The 17,906-nt window shown below is 43.2% G+C and overlaps 1 protein-coding gene across 2 annotated transcripts; it reads right to left on the bottom strand.

Moving 5' to 3' along the window:
* Positions 1–3,319: 3,319 nt before the first annotated feature.
* Positions 3,320–16,411, bottom strand: WBP11 (WW domain binding protein 11). 2 transcript variants are annotated; one of them, XM_075709087.1, is made up of 12 exons: positions 16,379–16,411; positions 14,483–14,597; positions 13,611–13,642; positions 12,910–13,003; positions 12,345–12,541; positions 11,325–11,458; positions 9,854–10,053; positions 8,260–8,454; positions 7,550–7,651; positions 6,810–7,127; positions 5,247–5,429; positions 3,320–4,534 (listed from the first exon to the last, which is right to left on the bottom strand). In XM_075709087.1, the coding sequence occupies exons 2-12, from the start codon at positions 14,544–14,546 to the stop codon at positions 4,101–4,103; spliced, it is 1,953 nt and encodes a 650-aa protein (XP_075565202.1). In that variant the 5' UTR covers positions 14,547–14,597; positions 16,379–16,411; the 3' UTR covers positions 3,320–4,100. The 2 variants fall into 2 exon arrangements, with proteins under 2 accessions (XP_075565202.1, XP_075565208.1); XM_075709093.1 differs by lacking the exons at positions 13,611–13,642; positions 16,379–16,411 and having other exon boundaries at positions 14,483–14,515.
* Between the last annotated feature and the right edge of the window lie 1,495 nt (positions 16,412–17,906).

Below are 17,906 nucleotides of genomic sequence, written 5' to 3'. Positions count from 1 at the left end.
GTGGTGTGATTTAGTTAGTTTGGCATAATCCACTGATCTCAGGAATCTTTCTATATTTCCATCTTCATGCCACCACTAATCTTCACTGATCCACTGGGCAAGTCACATCACTTCTTTGTGCCTCAACCCTTCACAGCCCCTTTCCTCCCCATGATCATTTCTTTTTCTGTGAACACTACTCAGAGCCACAGATGAAAAACGTGACCACAAAATGGAGGTAGTATTACAGAGAAGAATCCCAAATATCTGCACAACCACAATACAAAGATGAGAACAAATTGGCCTAGGTTTATGTTACCAGTTGTCCAGAGCTGGGAACATCTGTTCTGGAGTTGTAGAGAAGACAGCATTACAGGATTGTGTCCATGACCCATGCCATCATAAGGTAAATAGGTAATTGTTTCCACAGACTGTGTTGAAACACAGACTGTTCTTGAGTATGCCACAAGCTTTCTGTTGTGTTCTTTTCTCCCTTCTAAGGGGACAATTTATATTTAAATACTAAACATTGATTCAACTCTCCCTCAATAAACAAACAGTATGATATATACATGTATATCTATTTCACACACTTTCTTATTCAACCCCTTTTTGACTGGGCACTGAGACACAGTAGAGGTAGTGGGTGAGAACTTTCCTATTTTCTCTTGATAGGATCATAAGCACAAAACCTTATGTAATTCGATGGATGTTCAGACAAAGCAAGCGTCCTTGATCTATTCTTTTTTAAGGATTCCACTCAGAGTCATTAGCAGTGACCAAAGATAACACATGAATAAAGGAAAAAATTCATCTAGCTGATACAAGTATTGTCAGTTTAGCAATGAAATTGCTTTACAATAGTTTCTGATGCTGGGGGAGAAAAGGTTGTCAGCAGTCCTCAAAGGTGGATTTGATGTTTCTGCAATAGCCCATCATTTGTATGGCTGGTGAAGAACCAGGTCATTACCTGAGTGCATGGATTGAAGTCAGAGCATCCACAGATCCCATTGCTTTGATAAAAGCAGCAGGAAGACCCTGCATCTTTGTGCTCTTTCCACTTAGAACTGTGTTAAAGGCAAGGAAGGAAAATAGTCCCCCATATTTAGCTGAAGACAAACCATAGTTCTGGTCAATCAGATGAAATATCAGCCCCAAGCACAGCCAGTTTCTACACACACAGTCCCAGCTAGTCATATGGCTCCCAACCTCACGTTTATCCAAAAACAAAACCACAACAGAATGTGAGAAGCCTCCTCTATGAGAGCCACACAAGAGTCAGTAGGCACCCTGGCCTTGGACTCTTCCTAGAGAAAAAAAAAAAAAATCTTGTGGCTACTGGATGATTTGCATTGTCAAATCCAGCTCTTCCATGTGGCCTCAATGCCCATTCCAGAACTCTCTCCCCATCTCATCCCCACCTCTCTTCCCTACCCCCCTTTCCCCAAGCCATCTTAGAGGCCTATCAGTTGTAGGAAACTACCTACCTCCTTTACAACTCCCCTTCACCCTGGGCAGGGTGAGGAAGTCACCTTTCTGATATTATCCACATTCCTTGTACATTAAATTTACCTTTTTGTGCCCATTTAAACACCTAGCAAATTCAAATCCTTTCGCCTCAGTCTGAACAGGAACTTCGGCAACAGGCAAGTGTTTACTCTGTCCCAAGAAAAGAAAAGCTGGCTCACCTATGGGAGAATGTGGCCAAAGGAATGTAAAAAAATTCAAAAAAAAATCCGGACTTAAGCAGAGGAAGAGAATGAATCAAGTGACTCCTGCAGGTTACTAATGTAATCACAGGGCTGCCAGGGAGATCTCTCAACCTTGAATGACCTTGAATGGGAGGGCAGCCCTCATCCCAGAACAGTTTCTTTTCTCCTCAGGCTGCTTCCTGGGAGGGAGGGTTGGTCAATACTGTTATTAAACTGAGGGTCAAAGGTACAACAATGATGCCCCCCCCCCCCCCCCTTCATACATTTCACTTAAAGACAAAAATGCATCATTTTAAAAGCTAAAATATTAAGTGGATATTCCATAAACATAAGCTAAAAAAAAGAAAATTTGAGATACTGCTGACAAAACTGCAATTAACTGTTGAACTAGGAAGAGAACTGTTGTACAAACCTCTTTGTGTCCAGAATTCATGAAAACATGCCTACAGTCAGCATATCTAGGTGAAAGTTCACAGCTTGCAGCCTAAGGCTTTAGTAAGCCTCACTACTAATGCTATGTATTTGATTCCGTTTGAGCTAGGAAGTGACTTCTACGACAGCCAGAATCAAAGTTTTCAAGTCTAAGTTTGGGTAGCTAATAATTTTGTCTCCTTAAAACAGATTTAACCTCAAAACATTGAGCATTCAGCTAAGTCTGAGGTTTACAGCCAACTAAAGGTATTGTATGAGGTATCTACTACTCTGGAAGCTTAACAAATTCTCTTTATTAAAAATCTAAAAACCCACCAGTCTGGATATATTCACCTAGAAATTGATACATTGTTAGAAGACTCACTCTTAAAATCACTAAGACACTCACCACAAGCTCTTCAACAGGGACAATGAAGAGTTTTCTCAATCTCTTTCATGCTATATCATACTTACATTAACTTTTTTTTTCTTTAAACAGGATGAAGACACCTACATAAATAGCTAACTACTAGTATTAAGTCTTGTGCTCAAATTCAGTGTTCCAGCCCAAACTTTGCATTTAAATATTTATTCTCTCTGAAGCAGCAGCTCATTTGTGAGACACTTATTGCCAACACAACTGATCCCACTGATCTTAAAACTAATTTGTCTACAAGATCCCAAGAGATTTTGCAGTCTGTTTCAAACGAGAACAAAGATTTGTTTCCTGCACGTGGTAAGGGTTATTGGAGTATTTGGCTCTGTGAGCATAGTGAATGTAGCTAAAGGAACACTTCCACCAAAATACAGAAAGAATTCTTTAAGCTGGAAATGTGAAAGTTCTTCTTTAAAAATATCTGCACCTTAAAAGCACTAACTCCAGCAAATTTGAAATCAGAGATTTTCCAGAAGTAAAATTATCTGTCAGGCTCTTGGAATTAAAATTGTTTCCCAATTTTTACTTAAGGTAGCCTGCCCAAGGTGCATCCAGTGGGTATCTGAGGCTTGATGTGAAGTAAACCTTTCAATAAGAGAAGGAAAAGAAAAGAAAAGAAAAAATAAATCGTTGTGCAATCATTAGTAGTACTTCAGGACTTAAGTTTCTACTAGCTACCAACAAAGGCTGAAAGGGATGTTTAGGCACTTAAAAACAAGAATATATCAGAACTTTAGTTAAAAAAAAGTATGTATTATTTACAGTGTAGCTATTGCTTTTCTTTTGTGAGGTTCAGAATGCCTCTATCTTCCCCCAAGGCCAGCAAAGAACCTCCCTGCTTTCCATCTACATGCTAGTTTTAGACAAATCACAAGGAAGCCAGTATTTTGATACACTGAACATTTATTGTCTTTCCCAAGACAAAATGAAGTTTCCCCTGCCGATGAAAAGCCATCAAGATGACCATAGAGGGGACAGGGTGCAAAATTCCAGTGTACAGTATACGCAACAAATTACCTCCCTGACTACCCTGGAAGAATGATGATTGACCAATCTCACTGCAACTAAAAAAACCGGGATTATAAAATATTTACAGAAAAGAACAGTACAGAAAATAAAAACTGGACAACCATGTGTATGAAATGCTGCTAACACTTTTCTGGCTCCTTGAAAGCCTGTTCCACTACCCTCACCAGAGCATTCATCAGGATGTGCAAGGATTCAGGCAGAGCATAGCCACCCCTCACTCCCACACCCCCCTCCCCAGAGTACCATTATCTCCCTCCAAGGAAGGGGGAGGACTCGAGGAAAGCAGCATCGCCTTCTTGACTGCAATTTCCTTCCACCAAGTAGACATGCTAGCTCTGAAAGGAGGTCCCCAGCCAAACCTCATCTCCAGCGGTCTCTATTCAGAGCATACCGGCAAGTTAACCTGTGGGTAGGGAACTATTCCCTGTCATGTGAGCCCTTTCATTGCTTGCAGGAGGACCTCTCCTTCTCCTCCCTCTGCAGTGGTCTGATCTGTGTTGAGGGGCAGGAAAGCTAACTAGGACTATGACAGGTCACAGGAGACCTTCCATTTCTTTCATGAAGGCTTCATACACATCATCCTTTGTCTGTACAGAGATAGGGGCAGACGATCCAGCCTTAGGGGCAGCTTTGGTTAATGGGAGAGCAGGCTCATCATCCTGTTTTCTCTGAGAGGCAGCAGAGGCCCCTTTATTCTCCCGGCGAACTCGCAAGGCAGTGGGCACAAAGCGAGTGATCTCTGCCTTCGGGTTAGTGATCTGTGGCTTGGCACTGATAGTGGCCGTAGCTTTCTTCTCAATGGTGGCCGCACTGGTGTCATCCGCCTTGGGGCGCTGAATCAAGCTGGGTGGGGCACTCAGTACCCCAGGATTTGGAATGGGAGCTGGTGGGAAGAGCCCAGGTGGGGCAGGTCCTAATGGAGGCACCAGAGGTGGCCGTAACATGCCTGGGCGAGGAGGAGGGATACCTGCAAGAAGAAAAGGTCTTAATCTTAAGGTCTTAATCTTAAGGTCTTTTCCAACCTAAACGATTCTGTGATTCTATCTAATTCTAAGTATGAGCTGACTCCACACCTGGGAGTCTTCAAGTCTTTGGTCAAAGAAAGTGTACAGGCTCAGAAAGCCAAGAAGGAAAAACAAAACAAAAAACCAACAAGATGCAGTAGCACTGGCTTTAAAAAAAAAAAATTTCAACCCTGCACCAAATGCTGGGTTGAAAACACTGCTGCTCCTCAGACTTTGAAAGCTACAGGAGCTCATGTATTGCTCCCTTCAAATTTTGAAGTTATACTTTGAAAATAAAGTTTCCTGATGATCCATCCCACTGGAACTTCAGTCACCAGAAATGCCTGACCAGGCAGAAAAAAATAAAATATCCCTGTCTCCAAGTCATTAAGTGGAGCACCATTATAGCACCCAGGGGTTATTCAGAAACAGTCCAGCAGAAGATTAAACTGAAATTCCCCTTTTGAGGACAGACTTCTTGCTACCAAACTACACAGAGCAGTATGGAATTACTTGTTGTTATTACATACAAAAAGATACAGCACAGTGCAGCCACACAGACAGGAACAAAGGCAAACTGGTAACTGCTTATACTTCCTGGCTTGGTCACCACAGCAAAAACTGGGAAAATAAAGCAGGGACAGGGCTGGCGCTGAAGCAAACAGAACACTTTACCTGGTGGGGCAGGAGGGGGCAGACGAGGAGGGGGCCCACGTGGAGGAGGACCTGGGGGCAGACCTGGTGGGGGACCTGGGGGAGGGCCAGGTGGTCGCCCAGGTGGAGGGCCCGGTGGTAGAAGTCGAGGTAAAGGCCCACGCAATCCTGGTAAGCCAGGAGGTCTCAGGAATGGAGGAGCTCCTGAAAGCATGCATACAAAAGAGAAACTTAGTTCAGGTTTGGGAAAAACAACAAAAAAAAACCCACAAGAAACCAACAGCTATCCCATCAGCCAATACTAAAGATCTTCAACAGTAACTTGAAAGCTATTCTAACACTAGCCAGCAGCCAGATTAAATAGCTCTTCTAAAAATCTCAAAAAAAGGTAGCAGTTGTAGAGTTAAAGCTTCTTCATAATAGTCAACTATAAGTATCTTCTCCCACTTGGTAAAAGGGCTCCTCTCCATGTAATGAAGCAATAGCTGAGAACAGCCACTGAGCTGAGGTTGTCCGAATTTAAAACAGCTGAAAGGGAAAGAACTTTTCACTCTAGCATTTGATTGCCCTTCTGGCCTGAAAAGAAGTAATTTTGCTCTATTGAAAGTAACTGTTTTGAGGTTTGCAGTTCCCCCTCTGGGGGGGGATCAGAAATAGAACAAAGGAAGACACTGGAAAGAGAACTTTGCCTGCCTGATATCACCCTCCTTTAGAAAATCATGTTGTTAATATGCCCATACAGAATAAAGTACATTAAAATCATAGTATATAGTGTTCCTCGCTACAGTCCAACTACTGATCTTTGCAATTTAAGTGTAAGAACAAGCAACAGATTTATACACTTTTTTTAATTACAAAACAACCTGTTACTGTTATCCAGTTCAGCTATATGGCAACCCCATCAGGTTACAGAAAATAAACTGCTGTCTTTCTCCAGATCAAAGAAACTTAAGTGTGTGCCCTCCAACAAAAAAAAAAAAAAAAACACAAAACATATACTGCAAAAACTGGTACTGAGTGGCCTCATTGCTAATAGTCTCTAGGCAGTCCTATATTGATATGAATTCAAATTTAGTACTTATTTCATCTGAGGGTAGTTATCTTCCCTAACAAGTCTGATATACATTCAGGTGTAGAATCGCAGAAGCCTTCACACTGTAGCTTTTAGTAAAAACAACACACCAAAACTGTAACTAGGTAGTGACTCCCAAACCTCTTTAATCATTCCTCACTCAGGGGGTAGGGATGTGTGGGGGGGGGAACACCACAAGAAAATAAAACAATGGAGAGGCACATGGCACCAGGCCTTGTTCTTCATACTCCAACACTGGCTCGACTGCTGCCTGTCAGTGTTAGTGCTAACAAGTGAGCCAACACCTGTCCAGCTGACAACAGGAGCCCGATGCCCCAAAAGCATAGTACAGCAACAACAGACTGACCACAGAAGAGATCAAACAAGTCTCAGCAATTACCACACTAGGCTCCTGTACCTCATCTGCAACAGCTTCGAAACTCCCAAACTCATATGCTGTCTGTAGTACCAAGAGCCTGCATCCTTCAAATTCTAGTAAAGTAAGTATTCACCTGGTGGAGGGCCAGGAGGAAGGCCGGTGGGTGGTCCTGGGGGCCTCAGTGGAGGGGCCGGAGGGGGTCCTAGCGGAGGTGGCCCTGGCATAGGGGGTGCCTGTATCTGAGTTGGAGGAACAGGCTGCGGAGGCGGTTGCTGCTGTTGTGTCTGGGAGGTTGCAGCAGATGACCCAGTCTCTGCAAGAGCTTCCTCAGTGAGTTGTTGCTGCTGCTGTTGTTGCTGTGATGTCTCTTCAGACTCTGAGTCCTCTTCCTCCTCCTCCTCCTCTTCTGAATATTCCTCCACTTCTCTCCCTTCTTCAGGAATTTCCTGACCTAGAAATATTTATTCCCAGGGGATATTTTTAGGGAGTATTAATCCTTACAGCTTACAGACTGAGCCCATAGACAATGTCACCTTTTCTTTTTCACTAAGAGGTTCATATTTCATTTGAGCAACTGTTTAAAAGTTAAGCAAGATAAAATTTAGAAGAAAAAAATCCCAGTACATCAAAAAAAAACCCATGAGTTGCTACTATAACTTCAACTCTGCTCTGCAAGGCACACGCTTTACTAGAGTAAAAATAATTTAAAACAAACACCTAACCACAGCTTATACTCTTAGCAGACCTTACATTATGACAGTAAAGTATTTACTCTATGAAATCAAAACTGTGCAAACAAAAGTAAGCTTACAAGAGAAACCTTAACAGGAAGCCTCACGGCATATCTCCACTTAATATATCCATCTCACTCACCTGCCATTCGTAACATCATGGCCTGGAGTGGAGTCAGTTCTTTCATGTTCTTTTTCTTTTTTCTTGATTTCCCAGGCATGTCTGCAAACCGTACACTATGACCTAGGAAAAACAAAGCATGGGCAAGGGTGGTGGAGGTAGGAAGATAATAATAAAAAGTAATATAGATTTAAATCTTCTACCTCGTATGGATAATATAGCATTCCAACATAATGATGCTCCTTACATAAGAGTTAACGTTGGTGTTACTGGTTACCTGAAGTTTTTCCAACCTAGTATTTTCTATCAATTTGTCTCCCCCAATGAATCAAGAAAAAAATAGTAGTATGAAATTTCGTTCTCTTAGAAGTATTGTTCAAGTCACTGAAGAGCAAGTATATTTTACACTGAGGTTTAATTTTGGCAGGGTACCCTGCCAATTCAATACTTCAGGTGAAAAATGGCTTGCAACCTTACTAAGCTAACTCAACTGTTAAGAAAATAGGTCCATCTGAAAAGATGCTTTACTTCTAGACAGTTTCCTTCTGATCCGTTTACTAATAAAAATTCTTCAGCTGGAATTTAGGTGAGTTAGCACAGTTAGCTTGCTAAACAAATTACTCCTCCCTCCCAGTCAGGAAAACAGACACAAACTCTGTTAAGTAGTATTTTTCTTTTAAAAAAAAAAAAAAAAAAAAATCCAAACCCCAATCTGTAACTTCCCATCATACCAGATTTCTTTTCTTCGCCACCTTCCCTCTCCTTGTCATTATCACGATGCAGGAAGTCCTCGCCTTCACTCTCTGCATCTGACCTATCGCTGTCACTATCATCACTACTCTCATCATGCTTGTCTTGATCCATATCCTCAGGATAACCTTCATCTTCACTGGTACTGGACATATCATCATCATGCCCTCGCTGTCCTGCAGGAAGCAAAGTATTAGGAAATGCATAAACTCCAAATACACTGGTGTGAAAGACAGAAAATTTTCTATGTCTATAGCTGGAAAAATCCCCCTAGCAACAGCATGGACATATTGTCAACCCTTTACTATTTAGCACATATTCTTAAAGAATATTTTGGAGAGTTTATTTATAAGATTTCCTATTAACCATCTGGTTCATTCGCACAGCAAGCAAGTGAAGCCAACTCCTATCTGCAACTCAGTAGTTCATTTCTGTTCAGCATCACCCACCATTGAAACACTTTGATGCTTTCTGGTATGCAGTAAAGCTGATCTACCCATTCACAAAAGTTTCTAGGGATGATACAGTAACTGTGTGAAAAGGAGGACCTAGGTTCTCCTAGCACATGCATACCCAGGGTCAGTTGGTGGTTTTGTTGTTGTTTTGGGTTGGTGGGTTTTTTTAGGTTTTTTCAGAGGTCTTTTTTAAAAAGGAAGACTTTTCTGAGAATGGTTGGGTTTTTTTAAGGGTGTCCTGGTTTCGGCTGGGATAGTTAATTTTCTTCCTGGTAGCTAGCATAGTGCTGTGTTTTGGATTTAGTAGGAGAAGAATGTTGATAACACACTGATGTTTTAGTTGTTGCCAAGTACTGCTTATGCTAGTCAAGGACTTTTCAGCTTCCCATGCTCTGCCAGGTACACAAGAAACTGGGAGGGGGCACAGCCAGAAGAGTTGATCCAAACTGACCAAAGGGCTATTCCATACCATATGACGTCATGCTCAGTATATAAACTGGGGGGGGGGGGGGGGGGGGGCGGGGGTTGGCCGGGGAGCAGCAATCGCTGCTCGGGAACTGTCTGGGTATCGGTCGGTGGGTGGTGAGCAACTGCACAGTGCATCACTTGCTTTGTATATTGTTATTACTATTATCATTATTATATTGTTGTTATTATTATTATTTTTTACCTTATTTCAATTATTAAACTGTTCTTATCTCAACCCAGGAGTGTTTCTCACTCTCACTCCTCCAATTCTCTCCCCCATCCCATCGGGATAGGGGGAGTGAGCGAGCGGCTGCATGGTGCTTAGTTGCTGGCTGGGACTAAACCACAACAAAGGGATAATATGTACAATGTTTCAGCTAAGACTACATGGGAAAACATCCAATCTGTGAAATGTAATAAAAAAAACCCCTGAAAATTGTAATTAGGAGTTTCAACATTTAAAAATATAGCTGATAACAAAATTGCAGACATTATGAAATATACCAGAATCACCTCAGAGGTGCAATCACTTAGGATACCAATACCGCCCAGAGAATACCTTGTCTAGGGCACACTACGTTCATGGCAGTACTATCCATAGCAAAACAGAAGGGTCAAGGAAAACCCCAGACAGTAGTAAGAAAGTCCTTACCTGCTTCAGAGCTGTAAGAAATCTCCTCTTCTCGCCTTCGAGGAGCCACCTCTAAGGTGAAACCCACTTTACGGCCATACATCTGTAGGACTTGAGGTGGGGGTGGCCCTGGAGGAGGTCCAGGGGGCTTCCTGCCTGGAGGTAAACGTGGAACACCAAGCCCAGGAGGAGGAAGTACAGAAATGGACCGAACTGGTGGTCTGGAAATAAAAAAAGAAATGAGAAATGTAGAAACACAAACAAGTGAAAGCAAACATGCACTTAATAGAATTCTTTAGCCTTCTCTCATCATCACTTACACAGCTTCTAAAAAGAAACATGAATATTTATAAAGCATAGATTTGTCCCATGGAGTTTACAACCTCATACAAAGACACAATTGCTGAAGATCAGACAAAAGCAAGCTTCTCAGAAGGCAACTGAAAAGAAGACTGACAAAAAGCAAGGACTGAATTCCACCACAGAAGCGGAATGAAATAACCACAAAGTTGGTGAAAACAGGAGGCTATTCAGAAAGAAATAGGAAGAACTAGGACTAGAACAATGTCCTGGTTTTGGCTGGGATAGAGTTAATTTTCTTCCTAGTAGCTGGCATAGTGCTGTGTTTTGGATTTAGTAGGAGACAAATGTTGATAACACGCTGATGTTTTTAGTTGTTGCTAAGTACTGCTTATGCTAGTCAAGGACTTTTCAGCTTCCCATGCTCTGCCAGGTGCACAAGAAACTGGGAGGGGGCACAGCCAGAAGAGTTGATCCAAACTGACCAAAGGGCTATTCCATACCATATGACGTCATGCTCAGTACAGAAACTGGGGCGGGGGGTTGGCTGGGGAGCAGCAATCGCTGCTCGGGTACTGTCTGGGTATCGGTCAGTGGGTGGTGAGCAATTGCATTGGGCATCACTTGCTTTGTATATGATTATTATTATCATTATTATATTGTTATTATTATCATTACTATTTTACTTTATTTCAATTATTAAACTGTTCTTATCTCAACCCAGGAGCGTTTCTCACTCTTACTCCTCCAATTCTCTCCCCCATCCCATCGGGGTAGGGGGAGTGAGCGAGCGGCTGCGTGGTGCTTAGTTGCTGGCTGGGGCTAAACCATGACAAACAAGAAACCTGATAAACAAGTAAACTAGGAGGTTAAACTGAATATACTAGCAAGACTAAAGAACACATATGCCAATTTAAGGGGCACTTCTGTTCAAAGTGGCAGGGCTTTAAGTTTTACTGATATGCAGAAAGACAAATGCTAGATGTAACATACTACTCAAAGCAATTTAAACAAAAACCTGTAATCATAGGGAAAGGTTAAGGGGTTTTTGGTTAAAGGAAAGTACAATTCACTAGCACAGAATTCCTGATTTCTGCTAGTCAATATTACCTCTGCTTCTACTCCTAGCTCCTCCCCAGTAATAAGAGTACTCCTTTTTATACTTCCCCTCCAAGTTTCTTTTTCTGCTTACCCATAGGCTGATGTCTTCTTGAGGATAGAAGGTGGTTGGGCCCCTGGAAGGGGAATGTCCTGTATGAGGATGTTGGAGGGAGCATGTGGCATATCTGGTAAGGGGATACTTTCCACTTCAACATGCTGAGCATTCTGAGGAAAAAAAGAAAAGAAAAGGAAAAAAAAAAGGTAATGGGTTACTCCCACAGAAGCTACAGAACCTCATGAGCTTTCGGAGTACAGAACACATGGGACCTGCCATCACTTGCTAAAGGTATCTGTTCTTAGGGCATGATGTCTTGCACTGGTCTATGAAAGACACTTGGGAAAAAGTCAACAGTAAAAGCTTTCAACACGAAACAAAGCACACGCAATGCACCCATGAAAGGCTTTAGTCAAAATCTCAGTCAAAATCCAGTCAGGTTTCCATCTCCCTTTAGACCTTCAGTTTCCAAAGGGAAGAGGCTGCAGACAAGTATGCCTGTATTTTCTGAGTGTCCAGAAGGCACAAATCACAGGCTGCTGCATATTCCAAAGAAAGAAGAAAATAAATAAATAAATAAATATCTTACAGATACTTACACATGGACAACATTATGTTCTCCAATATGGTAGGGAAGAATGTCAAAGCAAGCTCTTTAAAAGAATGCCAAAGGATTCTCATTATTTCCAGCAACAGATTTCAGAGAAATTCACAGAAACATCAGCTGCACACTCACAGGCTCACTCTCTCTTTGATACAGAAAACAAATTCTGGTATTGTTGATTTGTGACATAAATTCCTCTTTCCCCTGTAATTTCTTGTTGAATGAAATCAATACATCAGAGATAACTAGAGACTTGACAAGCCCCACACTGTCCTCGCTGAAATGCCGTAACCAGAGATACTTTGCCAATTAATGTAAGTACTTAATATGGGCCACATAACATATACACTGGTCTCTTATAAAGTTCCCTTCGTTTATAACTGTCACACCTAATAAGCAGACAAATAATATACACTACCACAGTTACAAGCCTGAAATATAATAAGCATTACCTTGACAGCATCAAAATACTGGCTGAGTTGTGATCTCTTCTGCTCATACTCCACTTCCAATTTGCGCAGTTCTTTATAGATGTCAGGATTCTCTTTCTCATAGAGCCGCAAGATGCGCTCAAAAGTCTCACGGAGTTTTTTGCGTTTATCCTTTAGCACTTTTTCATTAAGTTGTGGCTGCTGTACTGGGTTAAACTCTAATCCAAGACAGCAAAAAACAACCCCAAAATTTTTGAGTTACTCTACTGCACAACTGTCATGAATGAAGTAACTTCAAAGCAAACAACTTCCAATCCCCATTTTCAGGAAGTCTTCAGCCTTATGACAATCCCCTCCTTCAACTCTAAGTTACTATCACACACACTACTCATTCATCAGCCATCTTCTTGGAAAAAAGTCATCTTTGATGGCACCACATCACCTCAAATCATAATCAATCCCCAATTACTCACAGAATCTCCCCTTCTAACAGGAAAGGAAAAAGGTTACTCTATTTTAGTCTCCCAGTCATTATGCATCAACATAAACCTCTGCCCAAGTCCAACACATGGTACCTCTCACTCACCCATCTCATCCAATTTTTCCATGTCCCGGATAATCTGCTTTGGATCTTTCATCTTCAGTACAGCTGCTCGTACCATCATTCGTTGCTTTTTGTTCTAAGAAAATCAGAGATCAAGCAGATCAGAAAAGTGTCACAGGCGAAAGAGAGGGAACATTTGTACCAAATAATCCCCTCTCAATATTCCCAGTCTGTAGAAAAAAGAGCCTCAAAATGCCTTGCAAATATTAACCATGACACAAATCAGAAGCAAAGGTTATTAAAACTTCTGAGAATTTTAATTCCACTATCTTGCTATTTACAAATGCTTCTATAATTCATTCCCTCCAATTAAGACACATACAATCAACAAGATAACCAACTGACAAAAGATATACAGTAAAACACACTAAAAAGTATGTGAGTCTTCGGTAGTTTATTTGTTGTTTGGTTTTCTTTTTTAATTCCCAAGTACTTACAGTAATGTTTTCAAAAGCTGCAATCATAAGTTAAAAAATAGTAGATGATGAGATATGGTCACTCAAAACAAGATTTCTGTCTATGTTTTCTTAAAAGTACTTGTTTGGACAGTATTTTCCAAAGTCAATCTTAGGATATCAACCAAAACATCCATGGTCTATTCATTGGCCATAGCCCATTACAATCACAAATATGATACATAGTACAGAGAATGCCAAGTAAACATTTCTGGTCTCTCTATTTACCTTCTTTAGCTCCCTTTTCCGAGCTTCCTTCCCTAGAGAGGAGGGAGAAAGAGAAAACAACAGCTTGAAAGAGACAACCAAACCCACAAAGAACCTTTCCTTCATCAAGATTAGTGCTGTTTCTCAACAGTTCATTCATTTTACGGAGACTAACTTTTAAACTCATCTTCCCAGTGAGAGAGATATACAGCATGAAACAGATTTCTATTTCATGTGTGTTATACAGAAAGGAAAGGAGATAAAGCAGTCTTTGTGTCTCCAGAAGCAGGGGTGTTTCTATACAGAAAAGAACAACAGGCAGCAAAAGTCATACTGATGTGTGCAGTCATGAAAGGATTGCTGCCCAGAAGCTGAAACAGAGCCAACAACAGACAACATGCTTTAAAAACATGTAGTCTTTGAACACACATCTGAAATAAAGTATATTCACCATGGAAGTGTGAATTTTCTTTATCCGCTTAGCAGATAAAGTAACATCTGGCACGTTACCAAAAGGAAAAACACGGTTAGACAACTCCCTCATCTAACCAGACCACTTGCAATATTTGACTTGTTTCTCAAATTCTACCCTCAGACACATTAACAATGTCCCAAGCAGCAGCTTGCAGTTTAGCCAACAGCTAAGTACAGACCTTTGAACACTGATAACTACAGTAAAAAACTAAGAGGTAAATACTGCAGAGAAGCAACAGCATGCAAGCAAGCAGCCTTTTCAGGAAGTTTTTACACGAGCTAAAACTGAGACAATATTTTTCAAGTTAGGGAAACTCAGTTCTGATTCACAAGTGAAGATCTTATCTTCAGAGAAAGCTTTTTATCTGCTTCCCTAGGACCTCCCCATTCCCATCTGCTTAGCTTTTATGGATACTTACGGGCCTGATCCGTGGGATTCATAAACTTCCCACTCTTGGTGGATGATGTAGATCTCCGCCCCATTTTGAGGTTTTCCTTCTGCCTCAAAAGAAAGACTTAAAAAGAGGGAGACACCTGGAAAAGATGACATGGTTTCAGGTCCTATGCACCAGTAGTTTGAGTATACTTATTTCTCCTCTCCATATCAGCAGGTTGTTCCCTCAAAAACCTCAAATACTTGTGAGGTCCTCAAACACTACTACAAGCTCAGATATTCACACTAAAATCACCCTACTTTAACTAAGTACTACTATTTAAATAAGTACCTACTTACTACTACTTTACTAAGTAGCTACTTTAAACTAATCAACCAGATCTTTATTACTCCAAGACTCAAACCAAGAAGCTTCTTGCTTACACTACAGAGTGCACAGGGGAGGGAGAAACACACATGCTGTTTTTCTAAGGGCATATCAGAGTCCTTCTAGCTTTTCATTTACTCTCATAAAAGCTCTTCAACTTTAACCTTTCCATTCCTATTTCAAATGTTTCCCACAGATTTCCTCCTTTCCTCAGACTTTTAAGCTGTCCTTGATTTCTCTTCCCAGCACCCACTTTATCAACCAACAAGTGTTCTGCGCACACATTGGTGTCTTCTTCTCTTCCCCATGGACCACTGCTATACCACCACCCTTATGCTCTCTTATTTTCATCAGTATTATTTCAAGCTGTGTTATGATGACCAGAGAAGAAAAGGTTATTCTGGAAATAATTACTTCCTGTCTCTAGACATTTCTTCAACTTACAGATGACTACATGAGTGTCCAAACTACAGCCAGGGAAGTTGCCTCTCTCACAGCTCTAATATCCCCCCCCACCTCCACCCCTACTTCCCTGCCAAAACACCACTCAGGGGAAGGGTGGTAGAAAACACAAACAAACCACCACAACAGATTCCACCCCAAAATCTAAAACACCCTCTGAAATTTGGGAGTTGATGGGATGCAACTTTCCAGCCATCATACTGCATCCAAATAGATTGCAACCAAAGTGAAAGCATTCACAAGTTCAGTCCAAAGTTCTCTGCTGCCTCACTGCAGTCGCCATGTGCATCCTTCTTCCCTAATTACAGAAGATGCCACTTTCAAACCACTAAATGATGTGCCTCCCCTTACCCCCTAAAAACAAATTTAAGCACAGTGTCTCATTTAGTGCTTCAAGACCTTACAGAAGGGGTTCCTAGCAAGCACCAAGAACTGACCACATTCAATGCACTGACTAGTAAAAATCTACAGAGCTCTGCTCAAGGCTCATACTACCAGGTTATGCTTACAGTTGGCCCGCTGTTTGCAAGAGCACCCCATGATTTCTGATCACCGATAACGTACTTCCTACTTATAAGATTACACTAGTATTTTTGCAAGACACTATCATTTCTTTAGGGGGGAAGCTCACCGAACAGAGGTAGGAGTTACATTTCCACCCCGCATTTCCCAGATTTCTAACATTTAAAGGGTAAAGGGAAAGAGAATAAACTTCTGAAACCTCGATTCCCAATCCTTTCAGGACACAAAGCAAAGAGATTAAACGTAACAAGTTAAGAGCCGATGGGGGAAAAAAACCCCAACCACTAAGTTTATGATTTTTCTGGCTACCAGGGAACGAGGCAGAGAGTCTCCCATGAGGCACACAAAAGCCTCCCCTCCTCCCCCAACGGAGGGAGGAAGAGAAGGCGGCAGCGCAAACCGCCGCCTTCTCCTCGCTTCCCTCCTCCTTCTTCTTCTTCTTCTTCTTCTTCTTCTTCTCCTCCTCCTCCTCCTCCTCCTCCCAGCCCAGCCCAGCCCAGCCCCGCTCCGCTCCTCTCCTCTCCTCTCCTCTCCTCTCCTCTCCTCTCCTCTCCTCTCCTCTCCTCTCACCCCTCCGCCCGGCCGGGGCGGCCCGGCTCCCTCCCGCTGCAGCGGCCTCTACAGCCCCCGCGCTCCTTGCCGCCGCGGCCCCACCGCCATCTTGCACCGGGACCGAGTGGCGCGCCGCCGTAAAGCGCGACTGCCGCGCCGCGCGGAACAGCGCTCCGGAAGTGAGGGCATTAGCGCGCCAGCTCCGCCTCTATGATTCCGCCGCTCCTTTCTGCCCCGCGCGGAGGCTCCTCTATGGTTGGGGCCGGGAGGAGGGGATAGGGGATGGCGTTAGCGGCGTGGGCCGTTGGGTGCGGCCGTTGTGTCCGGCCCCTGAGGCAGCGGGGAGGGGAGTGGGGGCGGGGCGCTCCCTCCCGGCCCCGCCGGCCTCTGCGGCGGGGGAGGGCGCACTCAGGGAAGGGTATGGGGAGAGGGTGCCTTTGGGGTGGGTGCTGCGCCGGTATGGCCGGTGCTGGAAATCTGCTGGGACGGAAGCGAAGCCCTGTGAACGTGGTCGCTGCGGCCATTCTTCCCCCACGCTTTCCTGGGGAGATCCTACGAAGTGCCCCCCCCCCCAGCCCTGGAACGAGGTAGAGCTGAAGGGGCGTGTGAGAAGCCTCTGTTTGTAGGGAATAAGGGCAAAGCGCTGAGGGAGCAGGGCTTCCTGGTGGAATCAGATGTTCTATGCGTTTCTTGTTGGCTTTGGCCTGAGGGCAGAACTGCTCCCCTGTGAATAGGGCTGGCATCCCTCTGTTGGGCTCATGTGCCAGCTGCTGTTTCAGGGGACTGCGGGAGAAAAGTGGCTGGATGACGTTCATCGGGCAACTCCGGCCGTGCAAGGTGAACAGGAGAGCTAGTTTGGTCCCAGCAGGGACCACAGAAGCTACTCTGTTACTTGGCTTTCCCTGCAGCCCCGCGCTGTGGTAAACTGGTGATCAGCTTTGCAGAGGCCGGTGAACACCTGGTAGGAACTGTTCTGCCTCATTGCCCAAAGTGCCTCTCCCAGCAAAAGTCCACAGATACATGAAGAACCAGGATAAAGATGCATGAAACATCTCCTTGGATACCAGTTGCACCGCTGTGAATAAGGAGGCAGCAAGCAATAAAGCATAGGTGCAGGCTTAAAGAATTAACATGCCGGGGGGAGGTGTAGGAAGGAGATTTTTCTATGCACAGATGTACCTGGGAGCAGAGGTGGTCTGATCTCTGAGCAGGATTCATAGACCCCCTGCTCTGAGTGAACATGCCATGCAACACAATGTTGTTACAGTTTTTCAAATAATGGAGACTTAGCTGGCAAACTTGGAACTTTGTGAAGGGTCATTGCAGGGTGGGTAAAAGCAAGACTATAAGCTGTGCATTGCATTAATACCAACATCAGTCACTGTCATGGTTTAACCCCAGCCGGCAACTGAGCCCCACACAGCTGCTCAATCACTCCCCCCAGGTGCGATGGGGGAGAGAATCGGAAGAGTAAAAGTGAGAAAACCCATGAGTTGAGATAAAGATGGTTTAATAAGGAAAGCAAAAGCCACGCACACAAGCAAAG

The sequence above is a fragment of the Pelecanus crispus genome, chromosome 1, assembly GCF_030463565.1.
Source record: "Pelecanus crispus isolate bPelCri1 chromosome 1, bPelCri1.pri, whole genome shotgun sequence".
In the NCBI taxonomy this organism is placed as follows: Eukaryota; Metazoa; Chordata; class Aves; order Pelecaniformes; family Pelecanidae; genus Pelecanus; species Pelecanus crispus.
Note: the sequence above shows the minus strand (reverse complement) of the source record. Positions and strands in the feature narration are given on the sequence as shown.